The sequence below is a fragment of the Fulmarus glacialis genome, unplaced genomic scaffold, assembly GCF_000690835.1.
Source record: "Fulmarus glacialis isolate BGI_N327 unplaced genomic scaffold, ASM69083v1 scaffold42630, whole genome shotgun sequence".
NCBI classification, from domain to species: Eukaryota; Metazoa; Chordata; class Aves; order Procellariiformes; family Procellariidae; genus Fulmarus; species Fulmarus glacialis.
In genome coordinates this window covers 3,217-22,689 of record NW_009187874.1, presented here as the reverse complement: position 1 = coordinate 22,689, position 19,473 = coordinate 3,217, and the positions used below count along the sequence as shown (strand labels likewise).

At 34.3% G+C, this 19,473-nt stretch overlaps 1 protein-coding gene across 1 annotated transcript in view; it reads right to left on the bottom strand.

Annotated features, from left to right (window-relative positions):
- Positions 1-17,644, bottom strand: part of LOC104075941 (replication factor C subunit 1-like) — a gene marked incomplete at its 3' end in the record, with an annotated part of 26,781 nt that extends 9,137 nt beyond the window's left edge. Inside the window, exons 1-4 of the mRNA XM_009576613.1 lie at positions 17,609-17,644; positions 16,709-16,837; positions 14,881-14,956; positions 12,644-12,763 (exon numbers count right to left, since the gene is read on the bottom strand). Coding sequence (XP_009574908.1) covers positions 12,644-12,763; positions 14,881-14,956; positions 16,709-16,837; positions 17,609-17,644 — 361 coding nt within the window. The remainder of the gene's footprint in view (positions 1-12,643; positions 12,764-14,880; positions 14,957-16,708; positions 16,838-17,608) is intronic.
- Positions 17,645-19,473: the final 1,829 nt, after the last annotated feature.

Below are 19,473 nucleotides of genomic sequence, written 5' to 3'. Positions count from 1 at the left end.
CAGCAGTTAAATCAAGAATGCCTAAACGTAAAAATTCATCTATGAGAAAATGGCATTTTAGCCAATTCAACTCACAAAGCAATACATGGAAGAGAAAATTCAAGCCCAGGCCCTCAGCTGACAGCAGCAAGCTTTACCACAAAGCTAAAAGCTTTACTATTCTCAACACGGTTTACTTTCCCTAGGCAGCGGTACATCTCTTACTGCCATTTATCTCAATTTAACAAACTATTACATATCTGGGAGTTTTGGACACTAGATGATTTAGGCTCTTAATTTACAATCATTTGAGATCTGAATAGGAGACTGCTTATCTCAAACTTAATTTCAGAAATATTTTTGCTTCTTTTATATTTTTCAGTTTAACAAGAAAATACATTTGCAGGAGTAAAATGTACCTATTACTAGAAATCAACAGTTAATGTAGATATAGTTACATTTATTTGTCTTGGAAAGAAGATACAAATCCTATTCTGCCCCCCTGCTCCCAGCTTTTAAGCTAAGGACTGCTCCATGCTAGAAAAGAATCTTTACTCATCACTACTGTTATCAGAAGATCTGCATGCAATATTGATTTTTTCATTATTCACTCATAACCATTTAAATAACAACAAAACCCAGGATATTGCTTTCTCCCAAGTAGAAAGAAGCAGAGTAAATATAATTAGGTTTTAATTAAAAAGGATGTGGATTTGAGTCATTTTTTATGCCAGTACTAAGTATTACCAATAATTAGAGCTTTGCTTTAATTATGTCCTTCCTAGAAACAACAGGATTAGAAGCATTTATTGACTGCAAGCGGTGGCTGAAGGACAAGAGACTCACAGCACTTATGAACAGTCGTCTATAAATGCAAATAAAGAAAAGACAGAATGAGAACATGAAAGTGGTCATTACGAAACAAAACCACCCCGATTCTATTAAGTGGGTTTCAAAAGATGCTTTAGGGGACAGATACTCAGGCTACAGTTTCATCCCAGGTTCAGGAAATTCATAAGCAAATCACAAATTTGCCTGATCTCCAGGCACTCCCCTTATTTCAAGTACTTAAGAACATCAACTTTTTCAGTAAAACCGTAACGCTGCTTCTTTGAAACAAACTGTTCACACATGCCTACTGCCACAGACGTGAACAGCAAAGTTAATCAGTTGTACACTTTCAGTTTCCTTACAAGCATGAAGGTGACTTCATTTACAACTTTGAAAATATCAAGAGAGTCCTAGTATTGCTGTCGGACTATTCAAGTCAATGTTTCTCAACACATGATCTGTAAAAGGAGAGAGGCATTCTCACTCATGCAAGCAAGCCAATAATTTGTGGGAAAATAAAAGTGAAAATTCAGATTTTAGCTTATAAAAATCGTAAATTAATTGCATTCTTATAGCAATTGCTATGTGAACAGTCGAGATAGACTTCACAAAGGAATAAACAGGAATCAATTTTATCATCAACTAGATTACTTTTATATGTTGCAAAAATCTTTGTATAGCAAAACAAGACTATTCAGAGAACAGTATTTCCTGTTTATATCAACACTTTCTTTTGTGTGCTATACCATGAAAAAATACCCTGAGCATACACATTTGGGTTTTTTCAGGATTAGCTCTGAATCACAAACACAAGTGAAGACCATATATTCTAGTCGAGTTTTTTGGAAATTAAGTAGATGTGACAAAGAGAAAGCTAATCATGGGATTAATGGAACAGACAAGCATGACAACCAGGAGATTGTTTTTAATTATTTTGGATGCAAACACTACACATGGTGCAGGGACCTATTATACCAGGCAATGTACAAGGACAAACTTCCCTAGCAACAAAACCAGTAACTGTTAAATCCTGGAGGTTTTAAGAACTATTCCATGACATTAAAGCACATCTGGCTTTCATTTTATATACTGTTCCAGCAGTAGCACAATTAGGTTAATAAATTAACACCTGTAGCCCACCTGTAACTGTTTGTTATTCCTCTTCCTCTTTCCTATCCTCATCCTTTCTCAACAGGGTTTCACCTGCTGATTACAGAGCAACATCTGCAGTTGTTCCCTAAGTAAGCTCTATCAAAATTATCTAGGCTGTTAAACATTTGTTTAAATTCAGATCATTGTAAAAGGCTCAGGTTCAGGAATGATCTCAGCCAATCTAAAAATGGAGCAATCTGTTGCAGGAAGGGACAATGGCGACAAGCACCATAGGACAGATCCTCAGATGTCCTTCAGAACAACGTATTTTATTCATCTTCATTTATCATTTCTGTAGCGTTGAGTTCCTCATCAGTATAGAATATAATTTCCTGGTTCCTATTCTGTGTGTGTACAAAATTTTTTAAAGGTAGAGGCAACCTCATACTATGATGTTATAAAACCAACTCCAAATATAGGCAGGGCATCTACAGGTTACAAATAACTCGTATTTATTATGACAAAAGCATGTTAAATTGGTGTTTGTAGACTACTACATAAGGATTTCTATATGGAGCTAAAGGACTATATCCTATCCAAAAGTCATTAAATATATATTACTTGTCTAAAATGACAATATTCTGGATATTCAGTTTCAACGGTACCACATCTGCACAAGTACTTAAAACAGTTCCTGTCCTACAGAACTTGCAATCTAGAGCAATAGGTATTGCTGTCCTAAAGTTGAGGGTGGAGAAGATAATGTTTGTTTGAAAATAAATCATTGTATCAGGTTTTGATTATTTTAAATATGCACTGGTCAGTACTCAACAGTCCCACCACTTGGTAGGACTGAGTTTTGTATTCATCTTTTGCTTAAAGTAAATCTTTAAGATTATTATCTTTAAGATAACCACCACTTCTCAAAAAAGCCAGCAAGTCTATTCAAACTCAACCCCCGTAACTCCTTCCAAAAAGAATAGATGCTATGTGACTAGCAAAGTGCATATGTTTTTCTATCTTCCTCCTCATTTAAAAACATTGTAGTTGCAACGTACATTTAAAAAAAAACTGGTCTGTACAGTCATTTAGATTTTTTATGTCATTTCTCAACAAGCTAATTGATTTTAGATGTACTACAAACATGCACTTTAAACCACAATTGTTAGCACTTTGCCTATATCGACATGACAAGGTTCCATGCTGTTATAAAAATATAAAGCTTACCAGAACCATTCCAGCTTTATTCCCCTGAAATCAATTCACATTTGGATTTTCCAATTATCAAAGACAATTTCAAGAATTTGCCTCAGTCATATTTTTCACTTTAAGGGAAAAAGGTTCTGGGATCCAAGACCTCAATGCAATAACTGCCACGTCTGATTGTAATTATACACTTTAGTGCCAAACTACATAGCCTTTGATACCCCTTTGTCCAGTATATACCAAATAAAATTCTTAGTCAAATACGTATACTTATCTTTTAAAAATATCTTTAGAAAGAAGTTTTGGGAGCAGTAAAATATATGAGAAGGCTGAATAAATTTAAGCTGAAGTAAATGATCTTCATCTGCAAAACCATCAATTATAGCAACTCCTTCCAAATGAAATACTCACACTTGCCATAGAAACTGCTGTGTGTATTACCTTGGCGTGCAATTAGAAGTTATCAGTCCATTAACTCTTTACAGTTTATTATAGAGAGTTTTATTCACTTGAACTGGTTACTTTTACCATTATAGCAGCTTTATCATTTCACAGAAGCAGATCTGAATCCTCACCATTCAATGAAACTTCATGTTCTGGTTTAGTTGCCTAAAGTTACCAGCATGATAGGAATATTCATTTAATGCCAAATGAATAATTAGGAAACAGGAAAAAAAGTAACTTGAAAAAAATCCAGGCAAGTATAAATGCGTTCATTTTTTCCAGCTGCAGCTCAGGCAGCTCAACTTCCTAAGCCAGTCAGGACACAATGTTCTTCTCAAAATGAACTAGTCTAGCAAAAAAAAAAAAACCACCACCACACAAAAAAAAGGTCTTTCATGTTTTAAACTAATCCAGCAGATTAACCGAGTCAAGACCAGTCACTGAAGCAGCTCATTAAGGAGATCTGAAAGGAGGAAAGGGAGAAAAAAGATCTCCAGCAGGCAGAAAGGAATAGGCAGAGGAAAGCAGCAACATCTTGAGCTAATACAGCCACAGCTTGAAGAGCCACTATTCCAAAGAATGAACTTGCCAAGTGACATCAAAACATTACATTCATGTTTAAGTTGATTTATTTAGAACATGACAATCTGTATCAACTATGATAAAAATTTCAGAGAACTTATGAATGATAAGCAAAACAAGGCAGTCCCGTACCAGATTCAATAGAAAATATAAACTTTGATAACTGAAAAAACCAAATAGATATAAATTTATTTCAAAAGCGTAATAGTTGGAACCAGAACTGGAATAGTTCAGGTAAGCTTTATGTTTTCATAACAGCGTGGAACCTTTTTATTTTTATTTGGGGTTACTTGGGGGAAGATGGTTTTATTTTGCTGTTAAAAAAGCAACTTAAAGGTAACAGCTTAATGATGCACTATTGTAGAGATTTAAGTCACAACACCGTTTTTGCTAAGCAGACCTCTAAAAAATTGCACTTAGACTTATCAAACAAGCAACCAAGACATATAGAATGTTTGGGTTTTTTAGAAGATTTTGCCAAAAAAATCTCAAAGCCTTTAATTAAAAAATGAACAAGTGATCAGAAACTTTCATACTGAGATTTTTAAAACAATGCAAAAAAACCTGAACTGTAATATTACTGATTACATGCAAAACCAAGTCTTCACCAGAAAGCTTCTTCAAAAACTTGACACAGTTATTAAAATTTTATTTCAAATCATACTGCATGTGAGACCCCACTTATGAGAGGTAAAAAGTCATTGCATAAGCACTGGGAAATATTTTTCTCTTTTAAATTATAACTTCACACTGTTTTAACAACTACATTTTAAAAACTGGGTAGATTGTTTAAAGGATCTACATTTGAAGTCAAGAAAGGTCACTTTTAGTACTACGGTCTAAATACAACAGGTTCTGTTGTTTCCTTAACACACTACTTTCATGTTAAACATAGCTTTATTCCAAGTTAATGGGACCAGGTAAAGAAGAAAACTGTACGCTCATTCTAAGAGATACTCTGAATTCTAAAAAGAATTTTTCTAGTTTGTTATATTTTTAACAATGGGCCTTAAAAATAGTTTTATATATGGAAAAATTGCAACTTTAATGCCTAATAGTGTAATTCCAGAAAACTTCATTAGCACTCAACACAGTAATAATCACTACAAAAGGAGCAATGAATGTATGTGCACTACAAAGGAACTTCAAAAAGTCAGTATTGAATTGCTGTATCGGAAGGTCCAAAGGAGAGAGTATTTTCAATGAGTGCTATGCTTCAGTCCCCAGTCCCACAAAAATTTAAAACAAATAAATAAATAAAAATTAAGTATTACAGTCACAGAAAGTTCATATGGGAAAGTGGGAACTAGGGAACTTCATCTGCCTGATTTTATCATTTAAATGCAATATATTGCATGGTTAAAGTAAGTTTATGGTATTTCTAAGCAAAGGTCTTTTGTGCGAGTATTGGGAAAAAAAAAAATAAATGGAGAGGCTCTACAGCAAACAATGTGAACCACAAGAACTTTTGAAATTCTAGTTTTTATCTTCTGAAAACATTGTATATACTTAAGTGCAAAAATTTGCCATCCATTTTCACGTGCTTTGTGAAAATAATTACAAACCTGCAAGAAACCTGTAAAAAAAAAAAATCTCCTACATCTTAAATTTTTAACTATTGAAAAATTACAAAGCAAGTTACAACATTATAGGTACATCACATAATACATATACCATTAAAAAAGCCCCCAATAAATTATATGTGAACTCTGAACCATAACTGGTATAAGAAAACAAACAAACAAAAAAACCCACAAAGCTACCTGCAAATAAGTTACTTGTATCCATACCACTTACATGCCTACAATAACAGTAGTAAAGAACAATGCGTTGCTTTTTTTCAATGGCAAAGCGACTTTGTAAACGGAAATAACCTGCATGAGTCAGTATTTTTATAAAGTTTTACTCCAAACATTACTTAAGTACTACCTCTGTGTTATGATCTTAGGTCCTACCTTAAAAATGTGTTTTCTTATGTGGGACACATAGCACAGAAGAAATAAGATGCATTTGCGCTTACCAGACTAAAAACATTAAAATCTGATTAAGTATTAAAAAATTAATCTACCTAACCTTCAACTGGGTTCACAAGTCATGCTGGAGATGTAAAGGAAAACAGACATTAATTGACTGAAATCCTACACTACGATTTCCATGGTACTATTCTAAATGCTCTCCTCTTGAGATCTCAGTTTCTACTTCCCTGTACCACCTACAGTGTCATGACCATTAATGTCACCCTGTTCTGACGTGCACATAAATACCCAGCAAAACATACCTCTTGTGTTTCCCCACACTGGTGGCATAAGGAGCCAAACAAAGTATCAGTGTGAGAAAAATAAAGTCAGGGCTCAGGTGGAAAATAACAGAGATGCACAACATCAAAGATTAGACACACAACATTGAAGACATACAATTAAGTTCCAAGAAATGCAAAATGTAAACACTCAAGGTACTTAAATATATTTACAATGTGTGCTTATTTCTCTGTTATTTCTGTAAGAAAAGACAACCAGCCTGCATATGTGCAATTCACTGCTGGTTCACAGCAAGAAACACATTCAGTTTTTTCATTGTACTGTTAGAAGTGTGCAAAAAATTCTACTGAAACAGTAAAAGGAAAAAAAAAAAACCAATAAAAGTGCTTGTTGCAGTCATGGAAGAGTATAATGCTTACAAGAATAGGTATCTCCACAGAACTATCAGGTAATCAAATTAACACTGGATTAAGGATACCATCTCAGTTCTTTAATTTAAAATAGATTTACTGCACTTATCCAAGATAACTTCCGCATTCAGCTACCAGAAAAAGGAGAATTCACTTCATACTGCTTTCCAGGGAAAGAAAGGGATTAAAAAGTGCTAACTCCAGCATCCAAATTAAATGGCAAAATTATTCATTTCATCTTAAATTATAATGTAGAGTAACAGCACATGGAGCTGCCAATGCTTCAATTTAAGAGGCTCACATGTCCAATCTGCTACATACCTGAAGTTTTTTCATAGAGAGTGGTATTTCATGCCATTGTATTTCCCATTAAAATCAATGCACATTAACAACCTAAACACTGACAGTTCTATTAAAAAAAAAAATTCCATTTCAAAAGAAACCTGTTTCCTTTTCTAAACCAATTAAAAAATAGTTTGGGCTTTAAAACATTGAAAGCAGCCTACAGAATCAATAGCTTTCATACAGAAGCCATTTTTTAAAGAAGGAAAAAGCATGAAGTATATATGAAAACTATTTTTGCAGAAAGTTTCCTCAAAATAAATTGACAATTAAAACAACCATTTTGCAATCCAAACATATGAAGTGAACAGCACAGTACTACAGCTAGCCAGCTGCTTGACCAGAACATCTTTTAACACACCTCCAAAAAGTAGTAAAAGATGACCATATACTTGTAAAAATACGGGCAACATGCCCATTATTAAAAAATTAAAATCTAACAGCAATTGTTACAGAGATTAAACTGTAATGAATTTATTTCACGTCCTGCTATGTTTGAAATACAGGCTGACAAAGTAATCCTAAAGCAATCACTGTCTTCCGATAAATGAATCCTATTAATTTTTTATTCAAAGTTACCACATTTATTTCTCAATATTGCTGTTACCCTAGATTCTGCAGAGAAAAGAAAAAAGATCACCTCTAAGAGTAAGATTATATTTTACTTCATACACACCTCTGGTTTCCACTTACTCCCCTATTCAGACAGGCAACTCTAGATACTATCGTACATTTACTATGTTTATACAACACTCCTCTCACCACTGAAGTTTGCGTACAACAGCACATTTACCATTACAGGACCCTTATGTTGTACTGTTGGTATTCCCAAACTTAACCAAACTCATTTTAATGGACTCACTCATAAATACCTTTTACATTGTCCTCTGCAACACTAGTCCCTGCTTCTTCATAGGATTTCTGCCAGAAGCCATACCCTCATTCTTCAAGTGCATTTCAAGTCAAACTCCCTTAAGGTTCAACTACATATTCTCAACTGATCTTTCATAAAACACTTTCGAGGAAAGCTGGTACATAGAGTGCTATTTATCACCTTCACGCATTTTCGCATAAGTATAGCAATTTTCATAAGGATATACAATGCTAGTATTGCCCAGGAAGTAATAGTGACGATTTTATTCCCTTATGAAATGTTTCAGTATAAGACATGCTTATTCACTGACAATCTGATGCTCATTTGAACAAGTGTTTGGATCTGGGGACTTTTTTTTGGCCACCAGTAATAGCACTTAACTGATTATTTTTTTTCTGTGGGTTTTTTGGGTTTTTTTGTTTGTTTCCCTGCCTCCCCAATATTCCCTATATTAAAAGGGCCTATATTCAGCAAGCACATTCACAAGCTATTCTTGTCCTGTCTCCTAAGATTTCAAGGAACAGTTTTCCAGTACCTACAAACCTACTCAGTTTCTACCACTTTGTTTTTTTCTAGCTTTATAAATAATTCAGCCTACCACTAGAACAAGGCTTTTTGGGTTTTGTTTGTTTGTTTGCTTTTAGTTGGTTTTTTTTTTTTTGAAGTTGTATTTTGCAATATTCAAGCGATCAAGGCAATTGCTACATATCCATAATTACCTTTACACTAAAAGTGAAGTCACAATTCCTGCCAAATAACGACCTGTGATGAAACCAGATGAGGTTCAACACATCATAATAACAGGTGATCTTCTACAAACAAAGGTAAGGTTCCATACTTCATTAAGCAGTCAAACAAAGCGTTATTTTAACAAATACAATCAACAATTGGATTTTTTCCCAATCTGCTAGGACTGTTCTATCAACAAAAAAAGGCTCTTTTTTTCCCTTGTTACCTGCTGGAATAACTTCACTTTATCTTTGGCCATCAGTAAACTAAATATTTATTTAAATTAAATTGGTTTCAATAATAACAAAAGTATTTCTTACAGAACTACAAAGAGCAACTATTCTTGCTTTATTTTTTTGCCTTTTTAAAAAAAAAAAGGCAACTTCACAAGCTAATAAGAAACAAAGCAACGCAATGATCTCATCAATCCACTCTTACACAAACCAAAAAGTTAATTCCCCCACGTTTTTCAAGAAAGCTGTAGCCCACATAAGTTATATAGAAGAGCTGAAAAGAAATTTGAGCAACAGGAAGAAAGTTTCAAATAAAACTGAAAAACAGGTTGAGGCAATTAACTACCAAGATTCTACTGACTACTTGATGCCAAAAGGCTCTTTCAAACACACTGCCACAGACAAAGCCCTCGAGAATGAGATTCTGACTTTTGAGCAAGTCCAACAAGTGTATTCTTAAGTTTTCAGCTGCATAACACTAAAAACAAGAAAAGGATAAATGCCTACAAATTTCATTAGGATCTTTTCTATCTACTATTTATATATTCCTATTCTTATAAAACATGCTTATCTCAAGGCAATAGCTGTATCAATACCATTAAAAACCATTAAAAACGTTCGGTTTGACAGCCCCATTAAGCTGAAGAAACAATTTATACAGATTAAATATAAACAAAATTCAAGCGTTAAGTCTCAAGGTTATAAAAGCATTGTTTTAGCGATAGACTACTAAGTCAACCTTGTGTGTACTTAAAACTCTTCAGATAAGAAAAACCTTGAGCCGTGGTTTTCAGGGATTTCACTGATAACCTTGACCCGTGTTCCCATGGTATCCCTATGCAGAAAAATTTGATTACACCATCTTGAATTGCATAACGAACCTAAATACGTACTGTTTATTCCCCAGGAATCTGATCATTTATCTATTCTGCGATCAATGCTGTTAAAGATCCTTTTTAATTAGGAAAGAACTGTTGGCAAAACTGTTGAAGGAAACGAAGTTTTGAGTAAGAGGACAAACAAGACAGATAAAGTGTTCAGGATACTTTGGAAAATTCAGCTCATTTGAATATATGACATAGTACAACTAAATGCCAGGTCAAATATCTAGGACAAGTAAAATAAGCACAATCCATCTTAGAAACAGTGATACTGAAAAGAGCCTAAGGAGGAAGAAGGTGTAGAAAAAAGCCAGGTGAGCCACACTTTTAATAGGATACTGCAGCAAACAATCCTTTTTTGTTTTAAAAATACATGGTATGATTACAGGGAGGCAATGGTATGATTACAGGGAGGCAATGTTTATGTTCAGCAATGGTCTTACCAAAAAAATACCATACCCAGTGACTGTGTCCACTTTTCCAAATACATATCCTAAAACTCAAAGAGGGATCACAGAAAACTCCTGGAATTCCAACACTTAAAAAACATGTTTTATCAAAATAGATTTAAGATTCAAGTCTGCTAATTTTATCACCATTTCTTAGAATCCATACACGGGAAGTCTGTTTCTAGTAAAGAACTCTACTCTAGAAGACCTAATAGTTACAGCCTCAGCTGAACTTAGACCAGATGTAGTAAGTACACCCAACCACAGCAGCAACTGACAAAAAGCGTAAGTCTTTCTCACTTCAAGCCTAAGTTATAGTAAGTAGAGAGAGATGCATCACAAACTATAAGAAATACCTTTGTGACCAAAATGTGTCTACCTAGCGTTGCTACTCTCAGGAAATTCTACAGCTTGTGTTGCACAGGTGATCAGAGTATGGTAACCAGCATCTGATATCAAAACACCTAAGTTTATGTGCATTATAACCAATCAATGTGAAATGACAATAGATTAGTGCAGAAAGAGACCTTTATGTTTTAAAAGCAAATCAGAAAAGAATGAACCTAACATGACAAGAGATTTAAGTTGGGAAGCTACCAGCTCTGAACAGTAGACCATTCAAAAAGCTTCTGATTTATCAAATTAACGGAGTCAAATTTAAGATGCTTCCAATCTATGCCATTCAGTAAGACAGGAATCAAATTCATCCTATCGTCAGAATCTTAATGAGTTAATTCTTTTAGCCCACATATAGTCTTAATCTTTCCTTATGTGCCTCTAACAGATCTCTCAGTTAAGATGGAATAAAAGAAAAACCTGAAGCTGCAAGCACTCACATGAAAAAAAAACCCACACAACTCTACGTAACAAAAAACGCACATGCATACACAGCCAACTGTTCTCACATGCCAAAAAAGAAGTGTTAATGTCTATCTTCAAGAAGTACTGAAATATTAAGCTAAATACCAGAAATTCTGTTAATTTTCTTTCACAGATAAATTTTTACAGAATTCACAAAATCTGAGTATTTTCCCCTATGCTGGTGGCATACCTTTAAGGATGCTTGATTCGTAAATAAGACCGAGTCTACATAAACCGATGTTCACCTATCAAACAATAGTAGCTCATGCCACTGAAACTTTTCCACAATATCTCAAATTTAGTAGAGGAAAATGCACAATATGAAGCAAGTAACTGGAAACAAAACTGCTTCATGATAGAATTAAGAACACTGTTTAATGGGGGGGGGAGCAGAAAAATCACTATCAGGGGTTTTTTTGGAGCTGGGAAGGAAACATGTTTAATGAGAATTCTGCAGGATGAGACTTCCGTAACAGTAGATGAATGTCTCCCCTGTAAATTTACAGTCAAACTCCTCTTGAGAGCACCAAGGTCAAGAATCACACCAAAAGCAACACTGAAAGCAGTAGTAAGGAACAACCATGCAAACAATGAAAACAAATTAACATATAATACTCTTCAATCAAACTGACAGAATTTGCCCTTATCTGTTCAGTTGAATGGTACTTATGGCTTGAGTTAAAATTGTGGCTTTAGTTTAACTATACAGCTTCTAAAGAAGAGACTAAATCTAAATTAAACTCTGCTGAGAGCTTAGCAGTTAAATCACTGTCACGATTTTTTCAGAAGGCTACAGGAGACCTGAAAATGATCAGGAATGGTTAATTAAACTCACTCCTTTCCCCAAGAGCAAAAATAGCTCCAGAATTTAGAAAGTTGAAATCCAAGACTGAGAAGTGTGGTATATACAAGGTATAACGCAAGTTTTTGTTGCAATTGTTTTTTCCAATTCCAGTTCTTCCTAAAAGTCTGAATAATGTTTGTTCAAAAAAATTGTGTTGATAAGGAAGTAAAACACAGAACTCAAGAACTTTTGCAGTCACCAACATATTAGGCAGAGATTAAAGACATTTTCAAACCTATTTATGGTAGCCAACAGTCACTTCACAAAGTGTGCTAGTGAGCAGTTTAATGATATTAAAAATACTTCCTTTACTTAACTCCTTCCCCTAAAACTATGGAATACGCTTAAGCAGGGAAGTGTTAGCTCATGAAATTATATGCCTATTTAAATCAACCTAAGCCACTGCGCAACATCACCTCAGTTTTACTCTGCTCCTGACTTTACAATACTTCAGGCTAAACTTCTGAAGTGCTTTTGGTTAGCTTGTTTAAGGAGAACATAATCTGTCTTTCTAAATATTAGGTTTTATGGTCATATTTAAGAGTATATTAGTCAAACAATCCATCCCATTTGTAACATAATCCACCCCACTACAGCTGAACATATGATGATATATTTCTTCCATTACCTGTCTCTGAAATATAAACAACAGGATCCTGCTTTAGAACTTTACCAAGTTTTGAAGTAGCTGCTTTTTTCTCAGATGGCTTCTTGGATTTTTTCACTGACTGCACCTCCTCTTCTGAATCTGTATTTTGACCACAACATAAATGTAGATTTCCTCCACATACATACAGGCTTTAAGTAATAGATCACATAACATTAGTTAACATGTTTTCACATATATTCAACTGTGTGAGAAAAAGATATCACATGGAAGGTCAGAGCACAGCTTCATTTTTCTCCATCAGCTAATAGCCTAGCCATCATTTATTCCAGCATATAAATGACTAAATGAAAATTTGGTCAGAACTCAGTCTAGACAGTGATTTTTTGTTTACATAACAAGACATATTTTGTTACTTATTCCAAAAACTGCTATGCCTGTATAAAAACCTTTCCGAAAAGGAATGCAATGGTCAGAGTACCACATCAGATTACTTGAAAAAAAAAAACCAACCCAAAAACAAACCACCAAACCAAAAAACAACAACAACACACAAAAAAAACCCCCACACACCCCCCAAAAAAAGGCAAAAAAAAAAAACAAAACACCACAACAAACTTTTAACATAGGTTCATTAGCCTGATTAAATTATGCTGGTGTATTCCACTACACCTATTCCAAAAGCTAACAACAGGCTAGATCACTGAGGTTGTTCTCTGATTTTTCAGAACACTGGTAGACTACCATTCATCTCACCGACCATTCTCCATACCCCAAAAGTTGTCAAGATGCCAAACTTAAACCACTGTGAATTATGTATCCCAATGAGTAAGCAGGACAAACTGAAAAAGCCGAGACAACTTGCAAGATAACAGAGGACTACCCTTCAGAGCCTACCTTTTTCCATGATAAACACTAATATGTATTGTAATTATAACAAAAAAAAAAAAAAACCCACAACAACCCCAACCCCACACACTTTTCCATCTTCAAGAACTTAGAGCACTATTTCTCTTTTGCTCTCCTACTACTAAAGGGCTAGAATTTGCAAAGTCTCCAGACAGTATCAGCACTTTAAAGGTAGCAGTTGAGTTACATATTACTTTTGTACTCCACCTTTTAATGCAGAAATATTTCTACTGCTATTCCTCACTGCTAAACAGAAACTGTTTATAGAACAGTTCATCTGAAGATTTGAACATATTTTTCTATATACAACAGCATTATTCTGACAGATGTTTGTGTAATCATTTTTCTCCTACAAGAGAAGGAATCTTCTATGGTTAAGAAGATTGCTTCTAAAAATTCAAGCTGAAGTCTTCAGTAGGAGTCTAAAATTGTAGAAACTCCTACAATCTTTTCTACAGTTTCACAACAAATATTCAAGATTCAGAATCCAATGAAAGAGGGATTAAATGACATAACAGCTCAGAAAGATTAAACTAGAAATTTCAAGCTTTTAAATTAAACTTAGCTTGACAGGCAAGGGTTTGGGGTTTTTTTTTGGTTGGGGGGGGTACTTTTCGTTGTTTGGGTGGGCTGTTGTTTTTTTTTTTTAATATATAAGTGCTATGAAAGGGGTTTCCCTTATTACAATATTCCAAAGAATATTTTTAGAATATGATGGCAGTGCTTTAAATTATATTCTGCGTGTTCCATACTGTAAATTTAAAACTATGCGATGAACATTTACTAGATTTTTTAATAGAGAAAGACACATATGAAAACACAAGTTAGCCTCTAAAAACAATCTCCTATATTATTTTCACACAATGCACAGAAATGTGAAATTATAGTATATTATCAGCCTCCTGTACAGCGTAGGATATAACTTATCCCTAACAGAACAGGAAACCTAAAACTCCCCACAATTTATATACGTCTTCATAACAAAAAAAAAAGTTCTGGAGCCTTGATAGAATTTACCATCTGAACTTTTTGTTGTTGTTTTTTGTGGGTTTGTTTGTGGTTTTTTGTTGTTGTTTAGTGGGTTTTTTTGGTTTTGTAGGGGGTTTTTTTAACAGAAGTTTTATTAAAAGTTACTTTGCACTGGCACACACTGCACTCTTATTATTATCAAACATATTTAGCTATCCAGCAATAATTACTGTAAAAAATGTTTTTAATTGCATTTACTAAAACAAAAAAAAAAAACCAACAGACCACAGCTTTCTTTCAGATATACTATTTACCTAATTGACCTTGAATGCCAATGCAAAAAATACAAAGGAGCATTCAGAAACAACTGTGAACGCTACCTGAATCGTAGATTATTCTTTTTTTCTTGTTTGTCCGCTTTTGTTTGGAATGATCTTCACTGGGTGAATTGTTCACCTAAGAGTAACAGTTCGTTAGTTCAACCAGTAAACAGGTCCTTCAAGCTTTTACTCAGTTACATGTTCAAATTTATGAGTTTCAAACAAATTCTAACAGAAATTATTTATTTCCCAGTATCACATTTACGAACAGTCTTGTGCCAACTCGTGAGTGGGAGGGGGAAAGGTGCAGGGCAGAGGAAATAAGGAAGAAACTGCAGCAGTAAAGCTAAACGTGCTCCAAGCAAACCACAGATGATTACGCTGAGAATAAATATTCAAGTTTAATGCCAATTAAAGTAAATTAAACAGATTTTCGAGCATTCCCAACTTCTAATCCAAAAAAGAAATTGCATGGTCCTACCAGAAATAGAGATGGTACAGCCTAGTAAGTTACTTTTATGGAATTCAGCTTTCACTTTTGGTTCCATTCTGGATGTGGCTTTGCTGTAACCACCAGAATTCGACACGACTTCAGAGTAAAACATAGCCAATTGAAAAAGGAAAAAAGCATACACAACAGTTGAAGCTACACTGATATCCTATTCAGTGTCCTGGTTGCTTGCAGGTTCTCCTCTCACCCATTAAGCAGCGCAGCTATCATAAGAGATTGCACCAGTGGTCACAGTTGACAAACGTTGCTCTATCTAGCAGCAGCTAGTATTAAACTGTCTCAAGGACTTTTTTTTTTTTTTTTTTAAAAAGCCATTGACAAGTTTTAGATATTTAGAAAAATCACAAGCTGCACAGATAGGAAGTTTCCTGGGCCTACCAAACTACCACCTATCCTTGTTTCATAGTCATGCACAGCTGTAAACGCTTCTAAAAATTTAATTCTAGATAAACGTAACTACATACGTTTTATAATCCACATTCAATTCTAATCTGAAACCTGTTAAATCCTTGATATAATTGGAGAATTGCAAAGTAAAAACAATTGATCACATATGATAATTGCTATGTCTTTCAGTTCCACTGAACGGTCCTTTATTTTCACATTGAAACAATGAAATTATACAGCCAAAATTTTTTTTTAAGTAACATCTTACTTCTTGATTGTGATGCTTCACATTAAACACTCCATCCTATGAGAAATCCTGCCATTCTCTAAGCGATTTTAAAGCCCTCTTTAGCCACTCCTTTCTTTTCTATACCAATTCAGATGATTAACATGAAAAGTACCGGGAGACTAGAACCCAATCTAATTTTAACCTGTCATTTTACAGAATTTGGTCTCTGCAACAGGTTTACATAAGTGACCCTGTCCAAGAAAGGCAGTGTTAATGTTTCCCCCACAGGTGTTTAAAAAACACCTGGTTACAAAACTGGTCAGAGGGCACCTACACCACAGACTTTTACCTTACTTGAAAGCATGACATCTTTATGATATGTCTACATCTACTGTGCGTAAGCCTCAATCTTAATTATAAGCAGAGCTACTCAGAGAACTACGGCTATAGCTAAAATAACTTCAAATACATAAAGATTGTTCCTACGTTAGCACCTAACCATAAAAACTTCTACCTACCTCTCCTTTGCCCTACAACCCAAATATTTTTTAAATTAGCAATTTTCTTCACCACCTACAAAGTTTTGCTGCTAGAAGTTAATATTAGGTGGTAGTTTCCTCCCATGCCAATAAAAACAACTGACATATAGTCTGATTTTTGAGTATATGGGAAGAAGTATGACTCCAAAAAAATGCTAGAGAGATGAACAATCCTACATCAGAGAAACCAAGCACTTCACAAACAAGAAAGGCAAAACTAACTTTAGTCTCCTTTCCCTTTTTCTTCCCACTTGAAGGTCCTTCATTGTTTTTAATTTTTTCACTCTTTTTCACAGTCTCACATTCTTGTCGCTTTCCAGGAGATACAACGCCGAAGAATTTCCGGATATCCTAGTAAAGGGAAAACAGATTTATAGATTTTTAAATACAGATAGCTCTTAGAAGTTTCACACTACAAAACAGCAATGCATTTAAATTACTTTCTCAGCAGTGCCTTTATAATATTTGTTAATCTTGAAATTTTGTTTACAATTAAGAAAACAAAGACCAGTTAAACATAGCTGCTCAGACACCATGCCACCTTTCTCTCGTCTTTGAATCATGGAAAAAAGTTTATTTTTCCCTTAGTTGGACATCTTCACCAACACACACTTCAAAACAAACTTCCATTAGCGATGAAATACAGTGACTTAAGACAGATGTATAATTGATCTTTTTTTCCCCAAATAATCATCATAAACCTAGCCCAGAGCATTTCTATAGTTAAAATGATCAACTCCGGTATGAAGCGGTGTCCAATGTGAAAAAAGAAAAAAAAAGCACCAAGAGCTAGAAAGCAGTCAAGTAGTTGGACGTACTGCATCCTCCGCCTTCTTATACATTTAGAACAGTAACTCTCATCTCACTAAAAAAATTAGCCAGCAAGAAACAGATTAAAATTTAAATAAAGAGAAAGAACTTAATACGAAGAGCTCCAAAAAGTCTATTTTGTAACCTTATTTTATTATCTGACCACAGTACAACCATAAAAAGCTTTCTAAATATGGAAAATCAGCAGCTGAAACTTTAATTTTAAAAAGCACTATTGTACACACAAATCTGACTTCTATTAAAAAACCTAGTATTTCCATTTTATTAAAAAGAAATTGAGAAAACACATACCTGGTTAGTATCACTACCTTCAGGGGTAGCAGCCATTTTAGAGAAAGAAAGTACCGCATATGGCCTAAATATATAGCAGGTAAAGGGTGTGGCTCAGGACTATATTCTACCCAGCTGATAGCTATTCCCCATCATACAGTTCATCTGGGTAGTTTTTGATTATTACAGGCAACTATAAGTAAAGTAGTAAATTCTTAAGAAATCTCCGTAAGTCTGATTGACAAGAAGGTGTATTTCAGGCTCCTGTTCTCTTATCAGTCAGCTCCCTGGCAGCTTGGATTTAGATCATCAGAGCCCCAAGGGCTTAAGATCAATTGAGTATGTAATTTGAAAGCATACACAAAATATGGGACACATATAGATTTATTTACTATATTTAGCTTAAAACAATTTTCTAGAATCAGAAATGTTGTTTCCTGTAAAAATTTAGACTCTTTATGTTTTACCTGCATATAATAACATGGATTCAGCAAACAGACAATGGTAGACTGGGAAGCATTCTTCCCTAATGAGACTTCACACATTTCCATCTATGGAATTTATGCCTTGAGGTATAAATTTTCAACACTCTGCTAGTTTACATGTACTCCTACAATATAAATGCAGTACTTTATAAGCTCTGAAATTTTGACTGCCAATACCTATAGCTAACAGGTTTGAAGAAAGCATCTATTTAAAAAGTCTCAAAGAAGATTCATGGACTCGATCACTCAGTCATTATTACTGACTTCTTTTTAGGCTTAAGGTAACATAGGCAACAAAAAAATTGATTACAAGTCTCATTAGATCTTTTACGTAGTAAAATAATTTAAATACTTAATACAACACTGCAAAATAAAGTGACCTTAAAGTTTTGTTTTCATTTTTTATAGTTGTTACTTTTAGGCTTAAAATATTTGGATAATAATTAATTTTAGATCAATAGTAACGCTCTGTTCATTCTAGTATTTTAACTAAAAACTATTAACTAGTAAGTGAGCTGCTCTGCAAACACCATATGCAATAATGTTAGATTTTTTTTTTACGGACTTATACAAGGAAATACTATCATATCCTCATTTATGAAATACAGACTTAATAAAGAAAATATATGAAATTCACCTGTCTGCCCCAGCTTCTTCCACTATTTTAGTATCACTGTTCCTGAACTGCTAAGGCCCAAATTATAACATGTAAATTATTACTTCCTGCCTCATCAGTTCTCATGAGATATCAAGTTAGCTTGTCATAAATACCTTTAATTCACAAAATGAATGCCATAGCTATAAGCCCTGCTACGTTTAACATGCTACAGAGGACCTAAACTGCCACGTCAAACTTTTAAAAAATAGTATCTAATCAGGGTCAAATTTACAAGCTATTTTCCCCCAAATCACTTCATAAACATCTAAAATAAATGGGTGACAGTCAACTGCTACTATCTTTTATAATGCAGGTAGTATTTCATTAGATTAATGGGTCAAATGAGAATAAACAATTTGTTTGTTTTATTCAGAGCAGCATCTTCTACCCATTTATTAAGAAAGCACCATCCATAAAAATACTATTTTTTTCTTTGAAAATACTGTGGTGATACAGCAGCTACATATTCCAAAATGGCCTCCCTATGTTAACACAACTCGTTCTATCCTCTGGACGCAAACTGTACTTCAGTCCTCAGGAAATGCCAGCTTTTTTCCATTTCTTTTATTGTTACATGCTTGTGTTAAGCAGCTTTTCAGAAAATACTGTGAATATAAAAGCACACAAGCCACCTAGAGGTTTCTGAATAAAAGTTTGTATTTGGGTAGCAAATTTTAATTTCCCATAGTGACCATCTACTTCTGAGTGATTACACTACACGGCCCTAAGCTACAAAGGAAAAC